Here is a 13,672-nt window from a genome sequence, read left to right on the forward strand (position 1 = left end):
AGCCAACATTCACTATTGGGGTCTACTTAGTAAATGTTCACACCAGGTTCATCTGTTGACAGCAGCTCCTCTGTAGACAGTGTCTAGTAATCCTGTAACAGGAACTGATTAATAGTTTGTTTATAAATTTTTTGTATTTGCCATTGAAGGAATGTAGAAGATTAATGAGGCAGGGTGTGAATAATAAAACCAGGAAGATGGCTAGGAGAGGCGTTACAAAAGGGAGTATCCACTTGGGTTGGGGGTATCCATGTTGGGTTCTGGAAAATCCCAGAACTGGAGGTCTTGGGTTCCCTGAAATTCTGTATGTCTGATTCTAGCTACTGGATTTTATTTCTCACTATCTTGGATTGGTTGACTTAGAAACAGCATTCTTCTTGGAGGAATAAGCAAAGACTACCTTCTTTAGCTGTCAGGACATCTAGCACCCATCAGTTCTGAAGCACCACAGCTGTCAAAGAATTGGTCTGTTTCTGGATAGTAAGAATAGTTTCAGACATTTTTTGAAAACTGCTTTCAAATTTAGAAGTGCACTTATTATATTGGGAAATGGAAGTCATTATCCCTGTGATTCAAGTTTCAGCTCCTATGGCTATTCCTGCAGTGACTTAGAGTGGCACAACCTGAATTGCCCTCTTATGTTGAGCAGCTGTCTACAACTGGGATTGGCAAGGGTTCATATCCATGGATTACTCCTAATTCAGGGAAAAGGAGTACCAACATGCAAATTCCTTACCAGCCAGCAGGTAGGTGCTGGGCTGCCTTGTCTGGCCTCAGTGGGAAAGGATGCATTTAGTCCTGATGGAACTTGGGTGTGCCAGGGTGGTATGGTACCTGGTGGGGGTGAGGAGTAGGTGTTGAAGTCTTACTCACAAAGACCACAGAGATCGCCATCACTGCAAACCGCATGAGGATTTTTATTGATCCAATATGTTGGGGACTCCCCTCTCTGTATGCAGGCCAGAGGAGAGACCCAGAACAAAAAAGAACACACTTTTTATACCTTGTAAGGAGCAGATTTAAGCAACAGGGTTCTCATTGGTGTAGCAAGTAACCCTTTCAGACATTGGTTGGTTTGTATAGTGACTACCTCTGACCTAGTGACTCACTTTGGTTGCCCCCATGGTGGGTTATTATGATTTGGTCAGCAAAGCAATAGTACATTTTGAACTTATGGGTCAGTCACAGCTACTAACGTCACAGGGAATCCTAGCAAGGTCAGTGCGGTTTGTGGTCTTTCTCAGAATTTAGTGTGGGGCGGGGTAGGGGATTTCTCTGGGAGCTGCTATCCTGTTATGGTTATTTCTCTGAGAACGGCTAATATTGTTTTGGCAGCTTGTAGGCTTAATCATTTTGAACACCCAAACTAAGTTTTTACATTTGTTTAGTCATCCAGCTTCCTTATTTGGCTCTGCACTTGGCCTGCTAGTACAGTTTGGAAAGTCCTTTTTGAAGGCGGAGGGTACTGGTGGTCTTGACTTCATTTTGGATATTCTGTCAGTAACTCTCCTTTTCTGGGGAGAATGGGAGAAGGAAATGAGGAGAAAAGACAGAGGGTAGGTAGGACTGGAGGGCAAAGAAAGGCATGATGTGATCACCTGGTAAAGAGAATAAATGAGTTAATGGAAACCAAAAGAAACGATAAAGAAGGAGGTAGATATTTTAAACAATTAAACTTTGTCCACTGCAAACAGAAATGAAACAAGTTTTCCTTGAAACATGTTAGCAACATATGTTTTCATGGGCCACTTTTAATTACACTAAAAAACCTCATGAATTATGCAAGTATTTTGGTATAAAATAAAGTTCTAAAGATTGTTTTGAAGCTTGATGGCTGTCATTAGTATGTACTTATAACTGATGATTAGCATATGCCAATTATACAAAGAATCTTGTTTCAGTCAGCCCTTTCCCTACAGACATAAATAGATAAAGTTATATTTATTCTTAGTTTTGTATCTCCCTCCCTCTTTCCTTTTTTCCTTTCTCCTCTCTTGTTAATATGTGCTTAAGATTTATACTATAGAAATCATTAAGGTTGTTTTTTTTCTGTTTTTTTTTGGTTTTTCGAGACAAGGTTTCTCTGTGCAGTCCTGGCTGTCCTGGAACTCACTCTGTAGACCAGACTGGCCTTGAACTCAGAAATCCACCTGCCTCTGCCTCCCAAGTGCTGGGATTAAAGGCAGGCGCCACCACTGCCCAGCTAAGGTTTTTTATTATTTTGATTTTTATTTACTTATTTTTCACAGCTTTTATTCCATTCCTGAGCAGGAATAAGATAAAGTCAAGAGAGACCAGAAGGAAAGTGCTGAGGGACACTAGCTCCATGTCAAAAAGAGGTTTCTTGAATTTTCACAGTAGGTATTTATAAAAGTAGATAGAATGATACTGAATTTCTGCTCTGAAGTCTCAACCTGTATGGTGTTGAGTAAACAGTTATGAACACCCTGTTTAATGGGGTTCACAGATCCAGTGAATGGATAAATAAAAACTCTAGGAAGTGAACTACATCCAGACCTTTCTTGGACTGACCCCGGCTGGATATTGCAATTGCTTTGGCAGACCTACATAGTGAATATGTAAGAAACCAACAAGCAAACCTGGAACACACACGTACAAAAAACGTTTGATAGACACTATTGCATACACCAGAAAGATTTTGCTGAAAGAACCCTGATATAGCTGTCCCTTTTGAGGCTATGCCAGTGTCTGGCAAACACAGAACTGGATGCTCACAGTCACCTATTGGATGGAACACAGGGCCCTCAATGGAGGAGCTAGAGAAAGTACCCAAGGAGCTGAAGGAGTCTGCAACCCTATAGGTGGAACAACAATATGAACTAACCAGTACCCCCAGAGCTCGTGTCTCTGTAGCAGAAGATGGCCTAGTCAGCCATCATTGGGAAGAGAGGCCCCTTGGTCTTGCAAACTTTATATGCCCCAGTACAGGGGAATGCCAGGGCCAAGAAGTGGGAGTGGGTAGGTAGGTAAGCAGGGTGGAGTGGAGGGTATAGGGTACTTTCAGGATAGCATTTGAAATGTATATGAAGAAAATACCTAATAAAAAATTGGAAAAAGAAAAAAAAAACATTTGAAATGTAATGAATTAACCATAATGCCAAACTGGTAAGTTTTTATGTAAAATAGACACCTCATTCCTTGTGATTGTGTATCCACAAGTACTTCTTGCATTGTCAAACATGGGCCGGGAGAGAAGATGGCTCAGTAGTAAGAGTCCTGGCTGCTCTTCCAGACAACCAGAGTTCAATTCTACACAACCACCTGGCTAGTTTACAACCATCTATATAGGGTTCTGATGCCTTTTCCTGACATGTAAGCCAACATGCAGCTAGAACAGGAATATACATAAAGAACATACAGAAATAAATATTGAACATTGACAACCTCCTAATTTCTTCTCACTTACCCATGGTGCAGGATGTCAAACTCTGGAGCCCAGAGCACCCTACACTATTGCTCACCAACAGAGGTCAAAGGACACACCTGAAACTCCACATGCTCTCTTCACTGAGCCATACAACTGCTGTCACCTCCCCAGCCTGAAACCTGTTTGCTCAGGTTTCAGTGTTAGCTAGAAGAGAGCATCAGGGCGGAGCTTGCAGCCCTATCATTTTGCCACTCCCACTGCCGCTTACTGTTCTGGAGTAAGTAAAATTGGTCACTTGCAACTTTACTCCAGGATGATTTGGCAGGAAAGGGCCCCTTCCCCTGCTTCATAACCGAGGGTCAGAAATAGTAAAATCGAACCTTGATCAGACTGGCTGTCTTGTTTCCATCTTTATCGCACCGCCTAGCGCCCCCCCCCCCCCGCCCCTTCTCTTGCAGATTCCAAGATGCCTTTGCAGACTAGAACCCACACATGTGAGCTGCTGGCCAGCCACAACAAACTGCTACTGATCAACATCACCATTTTAATTAATTGAGCCATTTTTTATTTCTTTGTGAAATTAAGTCATTATTTATTTATTTTTTATTTAAAGACTTCTTTGGCTAGGCCTATAGCTAAATGAGTATTATGTGGATTTGTGCTTGTGAAAGTCAGGGTCCACATAACCCAGAAAAGAGGGTCCTATCACCTGAAGACTGAGTACCTGTAAAGAACAACCTGATTATTTCCACTGAAATCAAACTTTGGTCCTCTGCAAAAGCAGCACATACTCTTAAGCTGTGAGCAATCTCTCTCAATATATGGCTTGCTTGTTTAAAGAACTTGAATGCATGTTTATTATTAGCAAATCTCAGGTGAGTTCACTGGTCCAAAGGAACAAGGCCAGAGAACCTGACATTCAGACAGGGAGTCAGGTTGTGGGGAAAGACAGAAAGGAGCCTGAGAGAGGTTTGTTGTTTGTCTTCTATCCCTTAAGCCAGCCTAGATGTCCATGTGTCCCACAATAGCTGATTCCTTTATCCACCTTCCAAAGATTGAATTGTGACAGGCCTGGCATCAATGTGTACATTTTGACTTATCTCCAGAGGGCATCTGTTGCCGAGGCCTTAAGTTTAGCTATGCTATTCAATGCAGAAAATAACAATGATATTTAAACAGAGAACTCATGTTCTAAGTGTTCGGTAAATACAGAGTAACAATAAATTATTTTATTGACAGTTTACCATACAGAAAGGGTTATAATGACTAGGCAGAAGGAGATTTTTCTTTTGCTTTTAATATAATTGGAGACTTAAAATACAAGTCTTTTTTAAAGTAAATACTTTATGTAGCAAAGTTACCCACATAATATTGTACACCATTTTATACTCTATGGTTACTTCATAGAGTTTGGGACTCCATAGGAATAGGGCTCTAGGGACATGTGGCATAAAGACTGTATATAGAGGTTCTTGTTAGTAAGCCCATTAAGGCATGAGAAAAAGATCAGGAGTTCAAAGCCAGAATGGAAAGCCTGTTTACTTTGCTCTATGTTGTCTTCTTACCTTTAGGCATCTTTGATGGGTACAAGGTGCCTTGTGGTCTCAACATACTGGATATTAACCATCTGTGATCATTTTAATCTGTCTTCACCAGATTTGTGTCTATGTTGCTCACATTAATGTAAATGTTTTGTGCACATAACTGATCAACTACACAAAAGTGTTATACATGTAGCCCAAGCAAGAGACTAGGGAAAGATGTGTCAAGAAAACTTTTATTTTATACATGCCATATTCACCTGGAACTTTGCTTCCTTCATAAAATAACAGTGTCTTTCCAATCCTGGACCTATTCTATCATCCTGACCCTGAACCTGGTAGTAAGGTTGGTAAAAGTCAAAGACCCTGGAGAGAGAGGTTATAGGTACACAAAAAAGCATCTAAATATACTGTCTGGGCAGAAGCCACATATAAATGCCAAACTGTTTTTCTGATTCCATCATGCCCCTGGTCCAACAGTCTATTGGAATAGTCCACATTTCTATCTAAGCATTCAGGGTCCCAGTCACTACCCATCTCTTTACTTCTAACCATATGGGAAGTGTCTGAAGTCACAGTCTCTGAGCACCCTGGATGAGAGATGTGTCCCAGGCATGTCATTTATTCATATTCAGAAGTCCTGTATCCATGTTTACTGCAAACAGGAACAAAGTCTTGCCCCCTGGCCATAGACACAGGTCTTGCCACAATTTTGGCAGACATTTGTTGCAAAAGATATGCTCTTAGGCTCTCTTTTGGCCCTGAGGGTATCCATGAGCTCCTGACAAAGTTCCACAAATCTTTCTCTGGAGACATGACCCAATGCATCATAGCACTCCAGAGGGACAGGGTATTGTTCCACATTCATCTTGCTCCAGTTGGCTGTGTGCTGCAAAAGGTCCTTCAGGATGGCCATGGAGAAGTCATTGCTGTAGAAGTTGATCTGGTTGAGCTGAGAGCATTGACTGAGGGCAGGTAAGAGGACAATGAGCTGGGAGTCCTTCATGCTACACCACTGAAAATCCAGAGACTCAAGAGTACCTGCCAGTTTTCCTAGGAGACCTCTCAGAGGCATAAGATCGAGAGCAAATAATGTCACTCCTCTGATTTCCAGATTTTTTAACTTAAAAAGGTTGTGACAGCAGGAAAAGGAATCCAAGTCTGTCTGTGAAATTAGGCAGTGAGTGATGGAGAGGGTCTGCAAGGGCGTCCTCAGGCACCTAGGGATAGAGGAGACCAGAGGGTTAGTTCTGGCAAGTGGTGTTGTAAAGGTTTGGCTGGGATGTACACAGTGGTAGAATGAACCAAGTGCCCCAAGGTCAGTTTAAGTAAATGATCAAGGACAACATCTATGATGCTTCCTGTTGGAAACTGCTCAGTCATGCCAATCTCACAATTCACCCTTGGGCCTCACCCTCAAGCTGAAAACCAGTTCATCACTTAAGCTAAGAAGGCACACAGAAGCTGGGCTTGGTGGTGCACGCCTTTAATGCCAGCACTCAGGAGAAAGAGGCAGGTGGATTTCTGAGTTCGAGGCCAGCCTAGTCTACAAAGTGAGTTCCAGGACAGCCAGGGCTACACAGAGAAACCCTGTCTCCAAAAGACCAACCCAAGAAACCCCTGACAGGATTTTGATATTTGCTGTGAACTCATTGAATCTCCATTCTATCATTTCCTCTGCAGTCATGCTGGCTCTAATTTTCAGTCCAAGTTATACTCCTTGTCCCATGCACTCAGTGCTACTTGGGCTCAAAACATTTCATCCAGGGGAACTGGGCAAAGATAGAAGGCTGTTCCCACAGATCTGAGCATATAGTTCACATTCACAATGAGCTGAGGTGTACCCTGACACCTTACTACACACTCCCCTGCTGGTCCCTTTCCATTTGATTGAGTGGGCATGATTGACGAAGAATTACAACCCATGCTTACTAGAACTGACCTCCTCTTTACATCAAATCACTTCTGTACTCCATGAGTGCTTATTTGAAACACTGAATTAACTTGTAAAATTTCCCTTGTATATGTCAGTATACATGGAAACAAGACATAACTTTCAGAGTGTTATGAGTATCTAAATTTTGTTCCTAGTGAGTGGCAGGCATTACGTACCACTAATCCTTAAGAGAAGAGAGACAGATTTGCTTTGGTAGCTGACCCAGGTCTCTATACTTGCTTACCCTAGTATCTGATGCAGGTGGTCTCTGAGAAAATGGACACGTTTCATGAAGACATGTTGGAGACAGTTGAATTTGGAAAACTGAGAAATAATTTTTTTAATACACTTGACTTTTGAGTCCCTTGTCAAATTCATAATAGGGGAGGTATTCTTGTGGAGTGGTGCCAGGAAGACTCTTTCAAGATTTTTCATCTGCCCAAAGTAGGGAGCAAAATGTGCCAGCCGCAACAGAGTCCAGTCGGTATACAGTTCTAATTCTGTAATGTGCTCTGGATGGAAAACATTCATGATTTCTCTGATAACTTCGTCTGGTGCATCCCAGATCTTCATCTTTGTACAGCAGAAATTTATGGACCCCTTTCTCTGCTTGGCCCAATTCAAGAAATATGCTTTTTGTTCATTGAGCTGAGAACTGATTGACAGATCAACTATGATCTTCAGACGCTGCCTCAGTGCATATCTGCGAGGGGCCTTCACTACTTGCTTTTCATCCAAGGTCTCTGCATCAGAGTCACTGTCATTTGCATCGCTCCATATGTTCCAGAAGACATGGTCCACGTTTCTCATGTCGAGAACCTGAAGTTTTGGCCTCCTGTGGGTGAAACTTATGAATGTCAGCAGTCATCTTGCTATATATATCTAAACTCAGCTCTCCTCCCTGCTAAAGCTTTTTTTTTTTTTTAAATTTTTAAAAAAATATTTTTGATACAGGGTTTATCTGTTTAGCCCTGGCTGTCCTGGAACTCACTCTGTAGACAAGGCAGACCTCAAACTCATAAATCTGACTGCCTCTGCCTCCCAAGTGCTGGGATTAAAGGCGTGTGCTACCATGCCCGACCCTGCTACAGTTTTTGTTTTTAAGCACTTCGATATCCAAGGTGGACTCAGGCATGCTACAAAAGCTTTCCTGGGCTTCTGTACACTTGAATACTTTTCTTTCACTAAGGTACACATTATTTCTATTATTATTATTATTATTATTATTATTATTATTATTATTATTATTGGGAAGGCCAGGGATAGGCTCATTCTACTGTGAGGCTAAGTGTATTCTAGTCCATATTCAAGTCTAATCCATATCCAAATGTGCTCTCTACAAGTAAACAGTAGATTTCCAAAACCTTGTATCTCTGCTTGTTTATGCAATCAGAAGCATCTAATAGACTTAGGACAAAGCCATTCTCCCTGGCAATGTCTACTGTGTACTCTTTATGCTCCCATATACAATACTTGGATATTGCTTACCAGGGGTGAAATTTTCTTGTTAGTCTCATGTCTACTCCATCTAGCAGAGCTTGCAAGGTTTCCAGGTTATGCATATTTATCAATGGCCCCACAGGGAGATCGTGGAAAGGCCAGGCTGCCACCATTGCCTTTATGAGCTTGTTGAGTCTGCCAGCAAAGGCCTCTTGGAACAGTGGTGGGAAGACCACAGCTGGCAGCTCCTCCAGAGAGGATATGGCCAAAGCCTCATCTCTCAGCAGTGTCTGCCTTGCTAGCTTCTGGAGTGTGGGTGGGGTCTGACCACTCATCCTCTCAGGTCTTCAGGAAGAAGGCTCCTGGGGAAGTAGTTAGAAAAGAATACATATTCAAGACAACTTTATAATACTTCCTCACCACCACATTAACTATTTAGTTTCTGAATTACTGCTCTAGAGTTACAGTGCTAGAGACATCAATTTATTTCTGCATCCTAAACTGGTGGTGTAAAGACAGACTGGCATCATGGGAGCCTCTCTAGTACTCTAATGGACACATAATTTTGGGGTCAAAATATTTTTATGTGTTTCCCTTTCTTTACAAAGGAAAGAATGAAAGGAACCAAAATGGAAGAGATTCCCAGGACCCAGTACAGATGATCCTAGCTGAAATATGGAACATAGAGGAGATAGAACTTGAAGAGGACACCCCAGTCGATATGCATGGCTCCCTTATGAGGGAAGGGGCCACTCATCCATCTCAAAAATTTTAACCTAGAATTGTTCCTGACTAAAGGAAAAACAGGGAAAAGAGATGGTTCAGAGACTGAAGATTAGGCTCTTGAGAGACTGGGATCTTGGGATCTATAAAATCAGCAGACACCAAACCTAAACACTATTGCTGTTGTCAACATATGACTGTCCTCTGAGAGGCTGTGCCACTACCTGTCTAAGGACAACTGCAGATACTCACAGGCAACCTTTGCATTGAGCATGTGGACCCCAATGGAAGAGATAGGGAAGGATTTAAGGAAATATAGGGGATTACAACCTCATAGGAAGAAAAACAACATCAACTAAGTGGACCTCTCAGATTTCCCTGGGACTAAGTCTCCAAACAAGGAGCATACATGAGTGGGTCTATGGTTCCTGATAACATATGTAGCAAATGGCTTATTTCAGAGAGGAGGCCCCTTGTCCTTTGGAGGCTTATTGTCATAGTGAAGGGTGAGGCAGGAGTATGTGGGTAGGTGGGGGAGTGATGTTTTAGAGGTAAAGGGAACACATCATGGGAGGGGGTTTGTGAGGTGAAGCCTGGAAGAGAGATAACATTTTAAATGTAAATAAGTAAAATCATCAAAAGGGTGGGGTGATGAGAATGAAGAATGTGATGAGGAACAAATGGCAGACCAGGAAGGGAATAATGACTGGACTGTAAAACTTAGTTGAAGAGAAATTAAATTTAGTAATAAAAAAGAAAAAAAAAGGACAAACAACACAAAACAACAACAACAAAAAAAGACCAGCAATCAAACAACAACAACAACAACAACAACAACAACAACAACAAAACAAGAAAAGAAACAATAATACAACCAAAAAGTTCGTGTGTTGTATAACAATATCGAATTTCCAGTAAGGAGGATAACATCTGTGGGTTCCTACCAAGACTGTCAGGCTCACCTTGGTTCCAAAAGCAGACGTTATCCAAAAACCACAGCTATGTGAAAATGATCTAAAGCAAAGACTAAGGTAAGACATTTGAGTAACTTACAAATGTAATTCCAGCTACCAGGAGTTAAAGATGATCAAAGTTACATGAGCTAAGGTCTCACAAAAACAAAAATAAAAACAAAAACAAAAACAAAAACAAATCATCATTTCAGTGAAAGGAAATATGAAAGACCACATTAGTCAGAATGATCTGATTTTCAGCTAACCCAGAGCAACACGCCCAACATCTTAGAAAATTCTTGTGTCAAAAAATATATCAAGCACAGTAATGAAATATACAAGTTATCTTAGAGATATAGTGGAGATGAGGCTAAAACATCATTGGGAATGAAACCCAAGGTCTTCAATGTATTTTATTAAAGAAACAGAAAATGAAATTTCCTGTACTATCCTGGAATCTAAAGGGTTTCAAATCAAACTGCTTAACCCTAGGGAAACCAGTTACATACCAGTTCTGAGTACTGCAGATAGGTCTCTGAGTCCTAGATAACCCAGGCAGTTATCCAATCTCCAGATCTGAATATTTTCTGTCTCCACTGAAGCCTCTCTGAATAACCCTTCCTATTGCAGCCATATAATTCAACCTCAAACTAGAATTGGATTGGATGGTTAAACTCTGCCCTTTTAATTCTATATGTAACATCCAGCCATTTCATTGATTGCACTAGAGCTCTCAGTGAGAATACCTCCATAGCATATCCCTCAAACATTTCACTTGTTACTTAATAACACATCACTGAATTTGTAGATTTTCTCCTTCATTTGCCTTATGATTACATAGTTTTGAGGTTGCTACAGGATTGGGTCTTGCTGTGAAGCCAGGGTTGTTTCTAAACTCTAAGTTCTAGCAATCCTCCTGCCTCAGCATAGTTCTTGCTGCTAGGATTAATGTTGAGAAACACCACACCTGGGCCAATTTTATTCATGTGCACAAAGTCAGTCTGATTTGCCTCAGATCAGGGTTTAATCTATTGATGATAATAGACAGAAAATAATTCATCGATATTATTGTCACTGGATCTAGGACAAAGAGTTTTTAATAGAAAGGAGTATGTTCTGGAGCTCAAGGCCTGAATTGGATGCTTTTTCAATAAACTGCAGTAGCACCTACATAAATGTTAGAGGAAGGAGCATTGTCTGATTCCATTAACAGTGTCCAAGTGTGCTGGGTGTGCACTCAGTTTGTAAGGAGCTACCCAGCATACAGCCATTCCTCTCTCCAGCACTGTATGCAGCAGACATAATGGCTATGCCTGGAAACTCACAGTTCAAGAGTTGGAAGCAGGGGAATAAATTCAAAGCCATCATCAGCCATATTGTAAATAGAAGGACAGCCTGAGCTTACATTTGGGTCTACTTCTAAATAGACCTAAAGAGCAACAGAAATTGGAGGGTCTGAGGGAGATGCTGCCTTTGGCTGACAGAAAACAGATAATGTGTCAGGTAGGATCTGACCAGCATGCTTGCCCAAGATGAAATCAGGAGTGAGCCGTGTGCTGAAGAGTTTGCTCCCCAATAATGAGCACCTATTAATACTCTATTCTGAACACCTACATGGTGACTTGAAATGATCTGTAACTCCAGTTTCCAGAAACCTGAAAACTCCATCTGACCTTCTTGGACACCAGGCAAGCATGTGCTGAACATTCATACATGTAGGAAAAACACCAAAACACAGTGAAGAAAACGCTTTTGTTTTGTTTTTTTTGAGACAGGGTTTCTCTGTGTAGGTCTGGCTGTCCTGGAACTCAAGCTAAGACCAGGCTGTCCTTGAACTAAGAAGTCTGTCTGCCTTTGCCTTTCAAGTGTTGAGTTGGGAATAAAGGCGTGTGCCACCACTGCCAGGCTAAATCTTTAAGAGAATTAAATTTGTAAAAGGAATTGTGGCAAACACCTTTAATCCCTGCACTCTGGAGGCAAAGGCAAACTGGGCACAGTGAGTTCAAGGCTAGTTTTATCTAAGTAGCTAATTCTTAGCCAGTGAAGCCTATTGACTAAGGTCTGTTTTACAATTAAGGCAGAGTGGGGTAGGGTAGGACCAGACTTTAATCCCAGCACCCTGGCTGCAGAGGGAGGAGCTGGATCTTTAGACTCCAGACTGATCTACAGATTAAAGTGTGGGACAAGGAGGGCTCCAAAATAGAGAAACACTCTCTCACAATCCAAACCAAACCGAACCAAACAAATAAAAACAAAATCTAGCTAGGTGTGAGATGCTACTATAGGCCTTTAATCCCAGAATTAAGGAGGCAGATGTAGGTAGGTCTGGGAGTTTGAGCTAGTCTGGTCTACACATTGAGTTCTGGATCTGCTATGCCTGTTAAACAGAAACCCTGTCTGAAAAAAACTAAAAACAAAAAATGAAACGTGTATTTTCTAAGAAAAAACTTTTTTTTTGGGGGGGGGGGGGACAGTGTTTCTCTGTGTAGCCCTGGCTGTCCTGGAACTCACTTTGTAGACCAGAGGCTGGCCTTGATTTAAGGCATGCACCACCACACCCAGCTCTAAGAAAAAACTATAAGGGAGTTTAGTAAACTGAGAGATGGCTCAGTGATCAATGGTACTTGTTACCAAGCCTGAATTCAGAATGGGACCCACAGGTATAAGGAGAGAAACCCTTTAGGGTCTAGTGGTTTCTAGACCACCAACACATTTTTGGGATCCAGGAAATATATGAAGACATAGATGGAATATAAAACCTAGGTAACTGTTACATATTGGAATATGACAAAATAAAGAAACAGAAAAAATAGCCCATGAAAAAAACCACAAGGAATGCATATAGATACAGGACAGGTTCACACAAACAAGAATCCAATAAAAACCAAAATTGGTAGTCATAATACATGAGCAAAGGAGCAGAAGGTTATTAAGACACTGTAGGAAATCCAGTAAGAGTCAATTAATTGGGACCCTTGGTGCTCTCAGAGACTGAAGCTCCAACCAAAGAACGTACATGGGCTGGGAGTAGGCCTCCCCACACAGATGTAGGAGATGTATAGCTTGGTCTTCATATTGGTCCCTTAACAAATGGAGTGCAGCCACTTCAGAAGTTATTGCCTGTTTGTGGGGTATGTTCTTCTAACTCAGCTACTTTGCCTGGCTTCAGAGGGAGAGGATATGTCCTGCCTTGAAAATACTTAAAGTACCAGGATGTGGGGATGCCCAGGGAGCCTCCAACCACTCAGAGGACATGATAAGAAGGTACCTAGAAGTAGTGTGCTAGGGTGTAACCTTGAGAACAGTTAGTGGGTTGTAAGATTAAAAAAAAAAAAAGAGTTAAATTAAAAAGCAAAACCAAAAAACCCCAAAAGACAAGAGGCCTGACAAAACATTATGAGACATAGGACCTCCAAAGAGGCCTCTGAGTTCACTTTGTGTTGGCCTGTAGACCTGCCCATATGAATGAGATTTGTACCCTCAAGGAGAGTCCATTTGAGAAAACTAATTTTTCATTTGTAAATGGTTTTCAATAATTTCTGGGTTTGGGATGGGAACTTGTGTCTACTTCCTTTCTCAACACTGATAGCCTATGTGGTATAGATCCACACAGGCCCTGAGAATTATACTTCAGTCTCTCTGAGTTTATATGTGTTTTAGTTCTCCTGTATTTAAGAAGGCCTGGCTTCCT

General features: G+C 41.5%; 1 protein-coding gene across 1 annotated transcript in view; it reads right to left on the reverse strand.

Moving 5' to 3' along the window:
• Nucleotides 1-5,151: 5,151 nt before the first annotated feature.
• Nucleotides 5,152-13,672, reverse strand: part of LOC665290 (PRAME family member 8) — a 28,344-nt gene continuing 19,823 nt past the window's right edge. The window contains exons 2-4 of the mRNA XM_977084.4: nt 8,354-8,667; nt 7,110-7,700; nt 5,152-6,149 (exon numbers count right to left, since the gene is read on the reverse strand). Of these exons, the coding sequence (XP_982178.1) occupies nt 5,582-6,149; nt 7,110-7,700; nt 8,354-8,640 (1,446 nt within the window). The 5' untranslated portion in view covers nt 8,641-8,667 and the 3' untranslated portion in view covers nt 5,152-5,581. The remainder of the gene's footprint in view (nt 6,150-7,109; nt 7,701-8,353; nt 8,668-13,672) is intronic.

Source organism: Mus musculus (assembly GCF_000001635.26).
Source record: "Mus musculus strain C57BL/6J chromosome 5 unlocalized genomic contig, GRCm38.p6 C57BL/6J MMCHR5_RANDOM_CTG4".
Classification (NCBI taxonomy): domain Eukaryota; kingdom Metazoa; phylum Chordata; class Mammalia; order Rodentia; family Muridae; genus Mus; species Mus musculus.